The sequence below is a fragment of the Pistacia vera genome, unplaced genomic scaffold (genome assembly GCF_008641045.1).
Source record: "Pistacia vera cultivar Batoury unplaced genomic scaffold, PisVer_v2 Contig204, whole genome shotgun sequence".
Lineage (NCBI taxonomy): Eukaryota > Viridiplantae > Streptophyta > Magnoliopsida > Sapindales > Anacardiaceae > Pistacia > Pistacia vera.
This window is the reverse complement of record NW_022196007.1, coordinates 390,078-406,427: the sequence shown is the minus strand read 5'-3', so window position 1 is coordinate 406,427 and position 16,350 is coordinate 390,078. Positions and strand designations below refer to the sequence as shown.

The 16,350-nt window shown below is 37.2% G+C and overlaps 1 protein-coding gene across 1 annotated transcript; it reads left to right on the top strand.

Moving 5' to 3' along the window:
• Positions 1-12,063: 12,063 nt before the first annotated feature.
• Positions 12,064-13,878, top strand: LOC116128881. Its single transcript, XM_031414649.1, has one exon. It carries the CDS (start codon positions 12,064-12,066, stop codon positions 13,876-13,878), a length of 1,815 nt encoding a protein of 604 aa, XP_031270509.1.
• The last annotated feature ends 2,472 nt before the right edge of the window (positions 13,879-16,350 follow it).

Sequence of the window (16,350 nt, the reverse complement as noted above, 5' to 3'; positions counted from 1 at the left end):
GATTTTATTGTATTTATGTCTATTAATGTCCCGCATAAAAAAGGATATGCTTTCATGTGGCCGAAATTGATTAATTTGACTTTTATATGATTAAGCCCTTAGTAATCTTTAGGGATATTCTAATAGTGTATGTCCTTAAAAGGTAATTTAGTTTAAGTAACTAATTTCCGAAATTATTAAATATTTTTAAATTATAGACTTAGTAACAATAACCCCTCTTAGATATAATAAAATAAAATAATATATATATAGTTTAGTTAGTCGATAATAACTAAACTCGTTCATGAATTCATGAACTAATGAAGTAAGAAAGTTTTCTGAGTACTGTTGTTATACGGTAGAATTATACGATAAGATTTTATTAAACATAAGTAAATATAATGTAAAAAAACATGATCCCACACAGTAGAATTCAAAATCGCAATGAATGAAGTTGTTGGCAAAATGACCGCTTATACCAAAACTCACCCGTCAATGTCTTCTTCTTCGTCTATTAGCTCCAAAGTAATAAAATCTGTTTTGGAATTNCTGGTAGATTTCTGTTGTGATCATTGATTTTGCTTAAAAACAAGACTTCATTATCGGCAGGATTACAGTAAATAAATATTTATAATTCCACATACCCAAAAAATGTTGTATGTGAGAAGTGGGAACATAAGTGATAGTGAAGCATAGTTTCATCGATGAGTAAGAGTAGACAACATATTCCCACCCCGGGTTTGGTGAAAAGGCAAGTTTTCACTCTGTTTCATAAATTTCAGATTCCCACCATTAAATTAATACTATAACGATTTACCATTAAATTAATACTATAACAGGTGTAAAGAATGTTATTATCATACAGTCCTTGATAAATAAATTAATAAATTACTTTATAACCCCCAAACTAATAGAATTAGAAATAACCATCTTACTTTTAAATTTATTTCAATAACACCCTTTTCTTTAACCTTCACATCATCCTGGTTTCCAACCGCCCAGCCAATACCACTATCACCACCATTACCGTTAGAAACTCTATCAACTATCACTGAAGCTGCCATGACCAACATCAAACCTAGATTGAAAATTCATACTTCGAAATCAAAACACCCTAGATCCAAAAACTAAAACAATTTAAGAATCCAACTACTCCTTCGTGCATTTTCCCATCTTTTTGGCCTAATTCTAGTCAATTTTGACATCGAAAACCACCCCTATCACCACCACCACTTGAACCCACATCATTTCCTCATCAAAACCCATTACCCCATCGATTATCCCCAGTCACCTTTTGCCGTTCGCAAATTGTGCCCGTCGCCACACAACAATTGTGTTTTGTGACCCTAATCTACTTGAAAACCCCCATCCTCCTTCACCTTTGGTTGTGTTGTTGTGCATTATTGTGATTGTTGTCAGAACACTAGTCATCGGAAAACCCCCATCAACACAACCTCTTCTCTCCAGAACACATCCACCACCTGTTCAAATAAACACCTCACCCAACCCCCTCCAGCCAAAACACAGCACACTACGTGTGCGCCCAACGCCCAACACACCGCGTGCATGCCCAATGAACTCACTCGCGCATGCAGGCAGGCACACCCGTGTGTTTGCCTCGTGCTGTCACGGCTCACCATGAGATTGAGGAGTTACAGGAGCCAAGTAGGCCATAGTGGCTAGCGATTGTGAGAGGGTTGGCGATTGTGGGTTAGAGAGGGAGAGAGGAGTGTGGTTGCTTGTTAGGGAGAGAAATGGGAGGTTGTGGCTGAGGGAGGTAGAGAGAAGCGACATAAGAGAAATAGTTTTAGAGAGAGGGTGCTTGTGAGAGAAATTTGAGATGTGAAGAGTTATATTGAAATTTTTATTTTTATTTCAGATTTAATACCGTGCAAATGACCAATTTACTTTTTCACCTTTACATTAAACGATTTTCTATTAATTTAAAAGTGAAAATCTGAAATGACCACTTTACCTTTTCACCTTTACATTAAACGATTTTCTATTAATTTCAAAGTAGAAATCTAAAATTCATGAAGCCAAGGATGAGAACTTACCATTTCGTGAACCCTTGGGTGGGAACATGTCGTTTACTCGTTGAGTAAATTTGCAATAGTAGGTCTTTGAGTCACTTTGAACGGAGAAGGGCAATTTGTCAATATCTGAATTCGGGACCTTAGACTTCCAAGTTGTAACTAGCACCCAATTGACCCATTCTTACTTTTATTAAATAAAAATTTTAGTAATATTGATATATCGATTCGATTCGAGATATTGGAATTGGAATAAGTTCGATAGCGGATCACGAAATCTTGGTGATCTTCTCTATCTAAAGAATGGGGAGTCCGCTTTGAAATTGTCCGTCCTGCACTCTGTTAGAGTAGGTGCCCTAGAGCCAATCAATTATTGTAAGATTGACTCTGTAATAAATGTTTATCAATAAAAGACATATTCTTCTATATCGTGTAAATCATAGTTATATGTAATGATATATGTCCTTATGATGGTAGAACTCTGACGAGGGTGTTAAGTGTTTCAAATCTTGATAGTGAGAACCCTATGACCACATATGTTGGCCATTCTAGAAACGTTTGTAGCCCTAGTATTATTATGACCAAGGACACAAATAATGACTATCATAGCGTTGAACGACCTTATCGAAAGGCAGTGACTGATCTCACTTGTCAAGGTTGTTTGCCAACAACCTAGTGTAACGCATGGGTGTTTGCTAGAGGCATGTTCACTAGACAGACCCACCGGAGGATTCCATATGGATGGTAACCCCAGCGTCTATGGAATAAATCCTTTAACGGATGGTGGTTCATGTGATCCTTAGACTTGAGATTACCGGAGCGCCTTGTGCACCAATTGGTGTAGTTTGACACTAGCCCAATGTAGTTCTATTCAGAGCTATCAATACGGTAGTGATTGGCTACATTGAGAAGTGTATCGAGACCATGGTGGATCGACAAAAGATTTATCATTCCTCGGTACGGGAGAAGTTATCTCACTGGGTAATTCAGTAAATGGCAATGACACTAAATCTATGGCCACATTGGGATTGAGTTGATACTCAATCCAATTTATTATTTCGGTCATTGGTCCATTAACTGAATATAAACATGTCGAGAATATGTGAGGTTGACACTATTTATGTACCTTAGTCTCATGAGATAACAGATGATGAAAAGATTAGATTGCACGGTAACCATACCGTTGACAGGCTGCGGTTTCACTGAATTCGAATCTATCGGGTGACCATGATGCCTTGCTAGGGGCCAATCTTGGTCTGTGTGTAGTGAAACGATTAATTGATGTTAATCGCGATAATACACACTGCCGATATGATGAGGAGCCTACGAGTCACGCACTTAGAAGATAATTTAAGAATCAATTTGTGAGGAGGGTATTTTCGTCTTTCAAGATGAAAGGGTATTTTGTTAATCTCACAGTGCAATTAAATTTGTTGAGGTTGTTGCCTGTATTTAATTTTAATATCAAAATTAAATTAGTGAGATTATATTTAAATATATCTATGTATATATTTAAATGAATTATTATTATTAATTAAATGTTAATATATTATTATATATTAATTGATCTTAATTATAATAATAATTAATTAATTAAAATACTATAAAGGGTGTGTTTGGTTGCAAGGGTGAATTAAGGTTGGAGCCCATGTCTATTCCTAAGTGGAATAGAGTTTTAATTGTTGCACTATATAAGTGCAACTTAAAATTAAAAGAAACAAGAATTATTCAATAATCAAAAACCCTAGCCACCCTACCTCTCTCTCTTTCTCTCACGTTACACTCTGGAGTGAAGAAGAATATTTTTCTTGTTCTTCTTTCTTGATTCTTGAAGCCCATTGATTGTTCTAGCAAAATAATCAAGGGTTCTGAAGATTGTCTTCGTGTGGATTATCGTGAGTGCGATCCTACTTTGGATTGATTAGCGAAGAATCCCGAGAACAGTGTGGATGAACAGTGTCTGTGAACAGTAGCCAATGAACAATGCTGTGAACAGTGTTAGTGAGCATAATCAGAGATATTCGGAGGAGCCTCCAAACGTGTGTAAGCATTTTGAATCCTTGAATGGATATATCATATTGTTGTAATGCAAAACTTGTAAACATTATAATCTGTACCCAGATATGGGATTAAAGCATATGATCGGTTTTATTTGTTTTAAAATTGTGTTTTTCCGCTGCGTAAACCCGATCACATGCTAACAGTGGTATCAGATTATTTTGTTTAATCATTATGTTTGATAACATGTTTTTGCATAATATGTTTTCATGAATATGGTGGATTTTGTGTATTGATTGGTTTAATTGATCAATTGACTAATGATGTGTTGATGAGTGACTTATTGGTTGGTTGATGTCCTGGTCGAATGCTTGTGCATTCGATTTGATTTCGATCCATATCGTTACGTGAATAAACTGCAAAAAAGGTTACTGTGCGATTCACTGTTTTGCAGCGTTAGCCACACGAAATAACACTTCGCCGCGACGAGATGCAAAAAGTGAATCTGGCCTAGCGAAATAAACCTTCGCTGCGGCGAACTACCGAAAAAGTAGATCTAGCCGCGGTGAAATAAAACTTTGCCGCGACATGAATCTCTTTGGAACGTTTTGTGTTTTATGGAAGTTTATGGTGTTTGCTGCGGTGAAATAAAACTTCGCCGCAACAACCATGTGTGTATGAACTTTGCCGCAGCGAGAAAGCTATTGTTCCATTTTGCTTTTCTGTTTTTCGCATAGGGGGCCAAATTGCAGTTTTTGAACCTATAAAGCCAATAATAATTCTACACATATAAGAAGGGTAATTTAATAATTCCACCCACTCAAATTCAAAATGTTAATTTTGGATGTATGCAATGTTCTTGTTTGAAATTGCATGGTGCTTGCTCAGTACATGAGCCTTAGACCTTTGGTATGTTTTTGTAATTTTGGGTTTACTTGTAATTTTATAAAGAAATAGGACATACATGTCTTGCCTCTCTCTCTCTCTCTCTCTCTCTCTCTCTCTCTTTCTCTCTTATATCTTCATGTATTTCTTCTTCTCATCTCACTCCCCTCGTATGTAACGCGAGGTTTCTATTTTATCGATGTAAATTAGAATAAGATTTTTTTATTATAAAAAAAAAATACTTTGTAATTATGTTGAAGAAGAAACGAAGGAGCTATGAAGAGGAATAACTTGAAGACCCAAGATTTACTTTTAAACCCCTAGGTTGACCCACCGATTCCTCTAGGCTCGAGGAAATCAGTTTTAGAGGGCCATGTACCGACACATTTTATTTTGTTTAGAATGCATGCTAAGGTTTTATGTTCAATAACATGCCAAACAATGACATTCTAACAAAGATAATAATCTGGTGAGACATTAAATGAAAACCCTCAACTTAAGTATATTAAGTCACGTATGCCTTCATCACCATGGTTTAAATCAAACCACTGTTTGTCGGAACCTTGTTTGCCAAAGCAAAGGGTACACTTCTACTAATGGGAGGTTAAAATTCATTGGAGTTTTTTTTAATGGTGATGGGTTGACTTAAAATGACAGTTTTGCTTGTTCGCCAAAGCAAAGGTTGATAAACACGTCATATACATAGTGGAGAAGTACACTCGTTATATGTACATAGCGACATGTAGTGTCCACTCTACTAATACTAGGAATCACACTTGAGGATGACGGCTAGGTTGTTGGATTGTGTGATTGGCTTGTTGGCTTGCTTCACATTTGAGGTTGGTAGTGGGAGCTATCAACTGGTGTGGAGTAAGTTTGTTGGCCTACCTAATCAACCCATTTTGGCTTGTTCATCAAAGCAAAGGTTTGAAATGGGCTAGATGGGATCTCAGTCCACTAGGAAAGCCAACGGGTTTTCTCGAGTTAATAGTGAGGGCTATTGGCTTGAGAAAAATAGTGGGAGCAATTATTTAATAAAATGCCTTATTAAATAAAAATAAACATGATAATAATTTTGCTTTATTCTGCACTTGTAGTTTCACTTAATTGAGCAAAATGATTCCAACATCACTGCGACAAATCATCAAACTGAGAGAGAAATGGAATGGTGAGAATTTCGTTGACTGATATAAAAGTATAAACGATATACTTCAATCAAGCGATAGATTATACACCATTGAGCAGGCTTAGTCACCAGAGCCTGCTGATAATTCTATCCATGAGACTGGGTATGTATATGTGGAGCATACATATGATGCGAAAGCAAAAATGACTTGATACATTGTGCTTGCATCAATGACACCATTACTGCTATAGTAGTGCTAGAGAATGGACTTGCCTTCTATTCTTCAAAAAAAATTAGAAGCATATGGTGTCTCAATCATTATTCAGATGTAGGATGGAAGAGGGTACCAAAATTGGCGATCATATACTCAAGTTGATTGAGTATATGAACAAGCTTGAGATTTTGGGATACAGACTTAATGAAGGTTTAGCAATAGACCTAATATTACAATCTTTGCTAGATTCTTACTTTCAATTTGTTTATGACTTCATTGAGGATGATAAGAAGAATACCCTTTCCAAGCTTTTGGATATGTTGAATGCTACTGAGTCAGGCATGAGAATGTTAGAAACATTGACGTTGGTTGAAGCCAACTCAAGTGAGAAGGTAAGGGCTCAGAAGTCGTTGGAAGGAACTGCTATAGATAGAAATGGCGTTTGTCCTTACTATGGGAACCCAGCCACTAGAGGAAACACTGCAAGGCTTTTATAGCAAAAAGGAAGAAAAATGTTACTTCTTCGTCAGGTATGTTCTAGATTGAGATTAACTTCTCTCGTCAATATCTTGAGTCATTGACATAGGATGTGGTACTCACATTTGTTCTAATGTGCAGGGACTACGATAGAGTAGATTGCTCACCGAGGGAGAGGTAAACCTACTAGTTGGAGATATAGCACATGATGCTGCATTAGTTGTAGGATCTTATTGTCTAATTTTGCCTACGGGCTTGTTACTTGGAACTTGTGGATTGTTATGATATTTGTTAAGTTTCTAGAAATAATTTTTTTGTGTCCACTTTGGACAAGTAAGAATATTGTTTTACTAATGGATTGTTATCTTTTAGTATAAATAATATTCTATGTAATTGTTTCATAATAATGTGGCAAGTTGAGTAATACCTGAAGGAATGTGGGAGTTAGGTCTATGATGAGGTTTTTGTGATTTACCCATATAATTATGGGGTAATGCCCTAGAGACTATGACTCACACACTAGACCATGTACCGCCAAGGTCTATAGATAAGGCTCCGTATGAATAATAGAGTGAGTGAAAGCCTAACTTGTCTTATCTAAGGATTTGGGATTGCGAAACTTATGTCAAGAAATTGACTTCGAACAAGCTGGGCTTGAAATCCTGTGAAAGTGTATTTGTGGGGTATCTTGAGGAGACTAAATGATACTATTTCTACCGTCCAGAAGAGCACAAAACCTTTTGTTGCTCATACTGGTGTCTTCCAAGAAAAAGAATTTTTTCCTAAGAAGTACTAATGGGAGAAAAGTAGAACTCGATGAAGTTCTAGTACCACAAGGTACATTAGACGAAAGACGGGATGATGTGCCATAGGAAGTGGTTGAACATTAAGAAGAGGTTACTCCATAACTTGTGGATCAAAGTGAACTACCTTAGGTAACACAAGAGCTATGTAGATCTGGGAGAGTACGCCATGAGCTAGAGAGATACGATTATCTCGTGACTCAACATGGTGACGTACTGGTCTATCAAGACAATGAACCCAGAACCTACAATGAATCTGTATCGGATCCATATTTTGTTAAATGGCTTAAAGCCATAAAATCTGATATGGACTCCATGTACTAGAACCAGTCATGGTTTTTGGTGAATTCACCTGAAGGGGTAAAACCCATAGGGTGTAAATGAGTCTTCAAGAGGAAGACTGACATGGATGGCAAAGTGCATACTTATAAGGCACAACTGGTTGCTAAAGGTTTCAAATAAATTCATGGTATTGACTATGAAGAAACCTTTTGCTGGTTGCCATGATTAAACCCATCCGGATTATGCTTACGATTGCTACATATCATGATTATGAGATTTGGCAAATGGATGTCAATGATGCTTTTCTGAATGGAAATCTTGAAGAGAATGTGTATATGGCACATCCCGATGGTTTCATTCTTGATGGACAAGCTGAAAGGATATGCAAGTTGCAGAGGTCCATTTATGGACTCAAGTAAGCTTCAAGGAGCTGGAACATTCGTTTTGATGAAGCAATAAAATACTTTGGTTTCATCAAGAACGAAGATGAGACCTGTGTTTCAAAATGGTTGTTGGGAGCGCAGTGACATTCTTAGTGTTGTATGTCGATGACATACTTCTGATCGGGAATGATATACCAAACTTGCCGTCGGTAAACACTTGGTTATCCAAGTGATTCTACATAAAGGACTTATGAGAAGCAACTTACATTCTTGGAATGAAGATCTATCGTAATAGATCAGGAAGTTTGCTTAGCCCAAGTCAGAGTACATAGACAAGGTACTGAAGAGATTCAATGTGGAAGAATCCAAGAAAGGATCTCTTCCGATGGCACATAATGTCTATCTCTCTAAGGATATGTGTCGTAAACCACACATTAAGGAAGATAGAATGAAGAGGATCCCACATGCTTCAACAAGTGGATCTATCTTGTATGCTTAGATTGATGTCTCATGTGCATAAAGCACCTATAGGGGATATCAATCGAATCCAAGAGAGAGATGCTGTGATTGCATGCTCGAACTGATATCTTATGTGCATTAAGCACTTGCAGAAGATATCAATAGAATCTTAGTGAGCAATGTGTTATGTACTCAGATTGATGTCTTATGTGCATTTAGCACTTGTAGAAGATATCAATCAGATCCAAGTGAGTGACACCGGATAAGTGTCCATGGACATCCTTAAATACCTGAAAAGGGGCTAAGGATATGATCTTGGATTATGGAGGGGAAGATGAGCTCACTGTAAGAAGATACAGTGATGCTAATCTCCAAACAGATAAATATGACTTTTGCTTACAATCCGAGTTTATATTTTGTCTCAATAGAGCTACAGTGAGCTATAAGAGCTCGAAGTTAAGTATTGTAGTGGATTATACTATTGATGCTAAGTATAACACATTGTTTAATGCAGCCGTATAGGCGGTTTGGATTAAGAAGTTCATTACTGAACTTGATGTGGTTTCTGTTAGAGTAAGTGTCCTAGAGCCAATCAATTATTGTAAAATTGACTCTGTAATAAATGTTTATTTATCAATAAAAGGCATATTCTACTATATCACGTAAATAATATTATATGTATTGATATGTGTCCTTAGGATGGTAGAACCGTGAAGAGGGTATCAAGTGTTTCAAATCTTGATAGTGAGAACCCTATGATCACATACAGTGGCCATTCTAGAAACGTCCATAGCCCTAGTATTATTCTAACCAAGGACACAGATAATACGGTAAGGCTATCATAGTGTTGAACGACCCTATCGAAAGGCAGTGACTGATCTCACTTGTCAAGGTTATTTGCCGACAACCTGGTGCAACGCATGGGTGTTTACTAAAGGCAAGTTTACGGGACAAACCCACCAGAGGATTCCATATGGATGGTAACCCCAGTGTCTATAGAATAAATCCTCTAACGGATGGTGGTGTATGTGATCCTTAGACTTGAGATCACTGGAACGCCTTGTGCACCAATTGGTGTAGTTTGACACTAGCGCAATGTAGTTCTATTTAGAGCTATCAACACGGTAGTGATTGGCTACATTGAGAAGTGTATCGAGACTATGGTGGATCAACAAAGGATTCATCACTCCTGGGTACGGGAGAAGTTATCTCACTAGATAATTCAGTAAATGGCAATGACACTAAATTTGTGGACACAATGGGATTGAGTTGATGTTCAATCCAATTTATTATTCCGGTCATTGGTCCATTAACTAAATACAAACATGTCGAGGATATTTAAGGTTGACACTATTTATGTACCTCAGTTTCGATGAGATAACAGATGATGAAAGGATTGGATTGCACAATAACCATACCATTGACAGGCTGCGGTTTTGCTGAATCTGAATTTATCTAGTGGCCATGATGCGTTGCTAGGGGCCAGTCTTGGTCTGTGTGTAGTGAGACGATTAATTGATGTTAATCGCGATACTACACACTGCCGATATGATGAGGAGCCTACAGGTCATACACTTAGAAGATAATTTAAGAATCAATTTGTGAGAATGGTATTTTCATCTTTCAAGACAAAATGGTATTTTGGTAATCTCACAATGCAATTAAATTTGCTGAGGTTGTTGCCTGTATTTAATTTTAATATTAAAATTAAATTAGTGAGATTATATTCAAATATATCTATGTATGTATTTAAATGAATTATTATTATTAATTAAATGTTAATATATTATTATATATTAATTGATTTTAATTACAATAATAATTAATTAATTAAAATACCATAAAGGGTGTGTTTGGTTGCAAGGGTGAATTAGGGTTGGAGCCCATGACTATTTCTAAGTGGAATAGGGTTTTCATTGTTGCACTNTACAGGTCATACACTTAGAAGATAATTTAAGAATCAATTTGTGAGAATGGTATTTTCATCTTTCAAGACAAAATGGTATTTTGGTAATCTCACAATGCAATTAAATTTGCTGAGGTTGTTGCCTGTATTTAATTTTAATATTAAAATTAAATTAGTGAGATTATATTCAAATATATCTATGTATGTATTTAAATGAATTATTATTATTAATTAAATGTTAATATATTATTATATATTAATTGATTTTAATTACAATAATAATTAATTAATTAAAATACCATAAAGGGTGTGTTTGGTTGCAAGGGTGAATTAGGGTTGGAGCCCATGACTATTTCTAAGTGGAATAGGGTTTTCATTGTTGCACTATATAAGTGCAACTTAAAATTAAAAGAAACAAGGATTATTCAATAATAAAAAACCCTAGCCACTCTATCTCTCTCTCTCAAGTTACACTCTTGAGTGAAGAAGAATATTTTTCTTGTTCTTCTTTCTTGATTCTTGAAGCTCTTGATTGTTCTAGCAAAATAATCAAGGGTTTTGCGGATTATCTTCGTGTGGATTATCGTGAGTGCGATCCTACTTTGGATTGATTAGCGAAGAATCACATGAACAATGTCGATGAACAGTTGCCGGTGAACAGTGCCGTGAACAGTGTTTGTGAGCGTAATAAGAGATATTCAGAGGAGCCTCCAAACATGTGTAAGCATTCTGAATCCTTCAATAGATTTATCATATTGTTGTAATACAAAACTTGTAAACATTATAATTTGTACCTAGATTTGGGATTAAAGCATATGATTGGTTTTATTTGTTTTAAAACTGTGTTTTTCCATTGCGTAAACCCGATCACATGTTATCACACTTCACCCCCGGAATATATGCGTCAACAAGAATCACACAAGAGTAGACTGATACAATATAAACCTTTGTTAAAATGTCCGCCTGTAACCCAACGATAAAGTACATTACATAGTTCGTTTTAGGGATTGACAACTTACCCGTTCAATGACTTTGGCATTGGATGTTCCCAAAATTGGTACTATCGGGTTAAGTGAATTCAATAATAGTCACTTGTTAGCATTGCAGCCTTGCTTCTCCTTTTAGGACCTATCCGAAAGAGAATCCAATACTTCTTCCTGGTCGTGGTAATATGTTACTTTAGTACCGTTTTAAAATATTTAATTACACTTAATATTCTCCATTTACAACTTTACGTGTCCTTTTGTTATCTTAATATCTCATTTTAAAAATATTACCACAGTCAATAGTAATTACTAATATCTCAAGGATTCTTTAATTCTTTATTCAATATCCTAATTCTAGGTTTGTTTCGGCAGTTTCCAAGCTGGTTCGGTCAACACTGTTCACTGCGTTTAGGTCCACTCAACTCTGATGAACTGCACAAACCAAAAGCAAGCTGCCAAACTTCAACTTCAAAATTACGACTTTTCCTCTTAAATTTATCACAACAACATCTCCATTTCATTTCACCAAGAAATGGCTTTGGCTACCGAAGAAGAAAAATCTCTTAAAGAAGAACTTATCAATCCAATTTTAGTAGCCGATCGTGTCATAAAATCGGCACAAGAAGCTGAATCTTTCAAATCAGAGTGCGCGGAACTTGCAAAACAAGTTGAACGTCTCTCCCAAATGCTCCGCTCCTGCGTCCGCCTAGCCACCCCAACCACCTCCAATCAATCCATCTACGAACGCCCTATCCGCCACGTCGCTGCTGACGTCACCAATAACCTTGACCGTGCTTTAACCCTTGTTCGCAAGTGTAAGCACTCAGGCATCCTCCGCCACGTCTTCTCCATCTCCACTACTGCTGACTTCAGAAAAGTCTTCAACCTTCTAGAATCTTCCATCGGCGACATGCGTTGGCTTTTGACTATCCTTGACTCCGACGAAACCAACCTCTCTCTCCCGCCTATTGCCAGTAACGACCCCATACTCGCCTGGGTCTGGGCGTTTATTTCCGCCATCCACGTGGGCGATATTAAGGCCCGAATCGACGCCGCTAACGAACTCGCCTCTCTGGCGCGTGACAACAATCGTAACAAAAAGATGATAGTTGAAGAAGGCGGAATTTTGCCGTTACTAAAGCTTCTCAAAGAAAGCACGTCAGCTGAGGCGCAAATCGCGGCGGTGAATGCGCTGTTCAATCTCGCTAGCGACCAGGAGACGGTGAGAGTAATTGTTAGTGTTTTAGGGATTCCTATAATTGTAGGAGTTTTAGGAGAATGTTCGATGAAAGTTCAGATTGTGGTTGCGAATTTGGTGGCGAGAATTGCGGAGCTTGATTCAGTTGCACAAGAGGAGTTTGTCAGAGTGAATGTTACAAGGCCTTTAATTTCTTTGTTATGCCTGGATATAGTGTTGGAATTACCTAAACAGCAACCTGTTAAAACTAGTATTCACTCAATTGTTCAAATGAATAAACAAATGACTGTGAATTCAGCACATAAATATAATCATCGTTCTGGGTCAAATTCAGATGGGAGTAGTCACAGTGGGCAACATAAGAAGGAGAGAGAAGTAGAGACCCCGGAAACGAAGATTAAGGTTCAAATTGCTTGTGCTGAGGCTTTGTGGAAACTATCTAAAGGAAGTTTAGCTTGTTGTAGGAAAATTACTGAGACAAAAGGGTTACTTTGTTTAGCTAAGATTATTGAGAGGGAAAAAGGGGATTTGCAGTTTAATTGTTTGATGACGGTTATGGAGATTACTGCAGTGGCAGAGTTTAATGCTGAGCTTAGACGTGGGGCTTTCAAGACCAATTCTCCTGCTGCAAAGGCTGTTTTAGATCAACTTTTGAGAGTTGTTCAGGAAGAAAGCGATGCAATGCTGCGAATTCCTGCCATTAGGTCAATTGGGTACCTGGCGAAAACTTTTCCAGCAAAGGAAAGGCGAATGGTTAGTCCTTTGGTTGCGTTGCTTGGTAATAAGGATGTGGATGTGGCAACAGAAGCAGCTATTGCTTTGGGAAAATTTGTGTCTCATGATAATTTTAATCGTGTGGAGCATTCAAAGGCAATTATTGAGTTTGATGGGGTGCCGCCTTTGATGAGGTTGTTGAAGGTAAATGATCGAGCACAAATGAATGGGCTTGTATTGTTATGTCACCTTGCACTGAATGCTGGTGATAGTAAGGCTCTTGAACAAGCAAGAGCATTGAATGCCCTGGAGGGGGCAGCTCGCTCTGTGATGCCCCAATATCCCGACTTAAGGGATTTGTTTACTGAAGCTATGTGCCGCCTTGCTCTTTATCAGGCTGGTGCCCATCCGAATATTCAGTCTTTTGCACCATAAATGCCTTTGTTTAGCTGGTGGAACATGTCATGAACTGCTTGTGTTGTAAGTTGTAGCATACTAAGAAAAGACTGATAGCTTATGAACAAAATTCGTCCAAAGCAAGGTAAGATGATATTAAAGACGTACTTTCAATTAAGGATGCTGGTTAGTTGCCTTTAGCAATACGATTATATGTTGTAAAATTTATCTGTAATTGGTTACACGTATTGTAACAGGAATTTCTACAGATTTCTTTAGGCATGGAAGAGGTCACTTGCAATTAAATTATTTGTGGCTGGAAACTTATTGAGGGAGAGATGGTAAATAATTGTGAACTAATAGATTTGTTTCAGTAATTTAGTTATAGTTTCTGCTCTTTGTACACTGAATTGAGATGAGGTNCCTATTTAACTTTATAAAAATGCTGAATAATTTCGACCCCCTATGTAATGCAATGTATTTTAGCCCCTGTTTTCAAATTTAGACGTTAACTTCGATGATTAAAAGGTATTTTGTCATTTCTTTCATTTTATATATGAGGAAACAAGTCTTAAACAATTTCTTGCTTTAAACCCTAATTAAAAAGAAATTAAAAATTAAAAAAAAAAGAAAGAAAGAAAATCAAATTCAGACGGGCTAGTTTGTGGCTGGTAACGCTGCACTTGACCGCAAAATGGCCACATCGTGGCTTGGGCCTCGCCTGGCAGGCTTGCGATTACCAAGATTGCGGGCTAGCCCATACTTATTTGTTCATGAACCTCCATCGCCCTCTTACTCTTAGGGCGGATTATGGTCCGATTAGTTTTGTGAATTTGATTTTGAGCGTAGTTATTCAAAAACCCACCAAAACTCTTGCAAACCCTATTATTATTATTTTTAATTAATATATATATATATATATATATATAAGTTACAAAAAAGTACTATTTATATTAAAATTTTCTACAAGTTTTTCTACTTTTTAAAACTTTTAAAGATACTGTAATTCTAAATGACCATCTATTTATTTAATTTAATTATATTTTTTTTCTTTTACGATTTATTTAATAAATTAGTTTTATAGATGTTGATACAGAATTCTGCACCAACTAGCGAGATTCGATCAACCTTGTCGGGATAGAAACTGATGTGTGCGTGATTACAGGTAATCAGCGATGAATGAATGATAACACCAAAAAGTAAATGACAAAGAGAACTTTTAAAGTGGTTTGGTGAAGTTAACAGCCTACGTCCACTGTGTTTTTTGTATATGTTGTGAGAGCTTACAATGTAATTTTTAATCCAGAATTCGTATCCCCCTCCTCATCGTTTTATAGGGTTTATATACTAGATTTACATAAAGGAAAGAGCGAAATCAAGGGGATTACGAATGATTTTAATCATAATCCTGATATCCTTGTGATTGGGCGCTATGATCGCGCAACGTCAACTGTTGATCCAATCGTTCCCGCGATATCCGGGATCTGAAGTAATCTAGGGATTGATTGATTAATTCCTCGGATTGTCCGTGACTAGCTTGTGCTGGGTCTAGCTACGACTCAACGAGCTTATGTTGGGTTGATCAATCATAGTTGCCGAGATCATTCTAGGTCGAGCTATATCCTCGCGTTAGCCTGAGCTTGTCAGAAAACCCACACACAACATCTGCCCCCTAGTGTTCGATGCTCGTTTCAAGCTTCGAAGACTATCGCTCGATTTGACTCCAAGCTCGGCTTCAACAGTGAGTCTCTGAGTGCATGCTCGATCGGGCTTCCACGGCCAAGCTTACGTTTGGTCGACGTTCTTTACACTTGGAAATTATTATCTGTGCCACCTATCAAAACTTAGAATATAAAAAGTCAGGGTATAAATGTAATTTCTACGTGGTCGTGTCGCATTAAATGTGGCAGCCTTTGTCAGTTACGTTTCGTTGCGCGTGGGCGATAATAGTTGTTCACGCGTGAAGTTGAGGCGTCATGCGGCGACAGTTATCATTGTAATCAATCCGACGGTTCGTCGCACCTCGTGGATGGTCGACACGTGGCCACGTCTAAGGGCTGAGAGTGCTCAATGAACGAAGGGCTAGGATCAGTTGTAAGTCGATGGTTGGTGTGCTGTCGCAGGCAACCAAAATTAAAATCTAAGAATACATATAGTAGTGTGAGTAAGGATCGTTCCCACGGAGAGTGTCTAGCCTAGTTTTATGCTACGTGAACAAGGATGGGGGGGTTTGAGTATAACGAAAACAATTTCAGGAAAAAAAAAACAACTAAGGGACAATTCAAATCAAATTATCGAAATCAATCAAAAGAACAAACCTTGGTCTAAGTCAACATCCACAATCGAAATTTTACAACTAATCATCGATGCAAATATATATCAATTCATACTTTGAATATTCACAGTTGGAACTATTTTCCTATATCTCCTTAGTTGCAGTTAATTAGGAAACAAACGATCTAATTAATCTTACTACTAAACAACCCAAGACAAGCGCTAAAGGTTTAATCT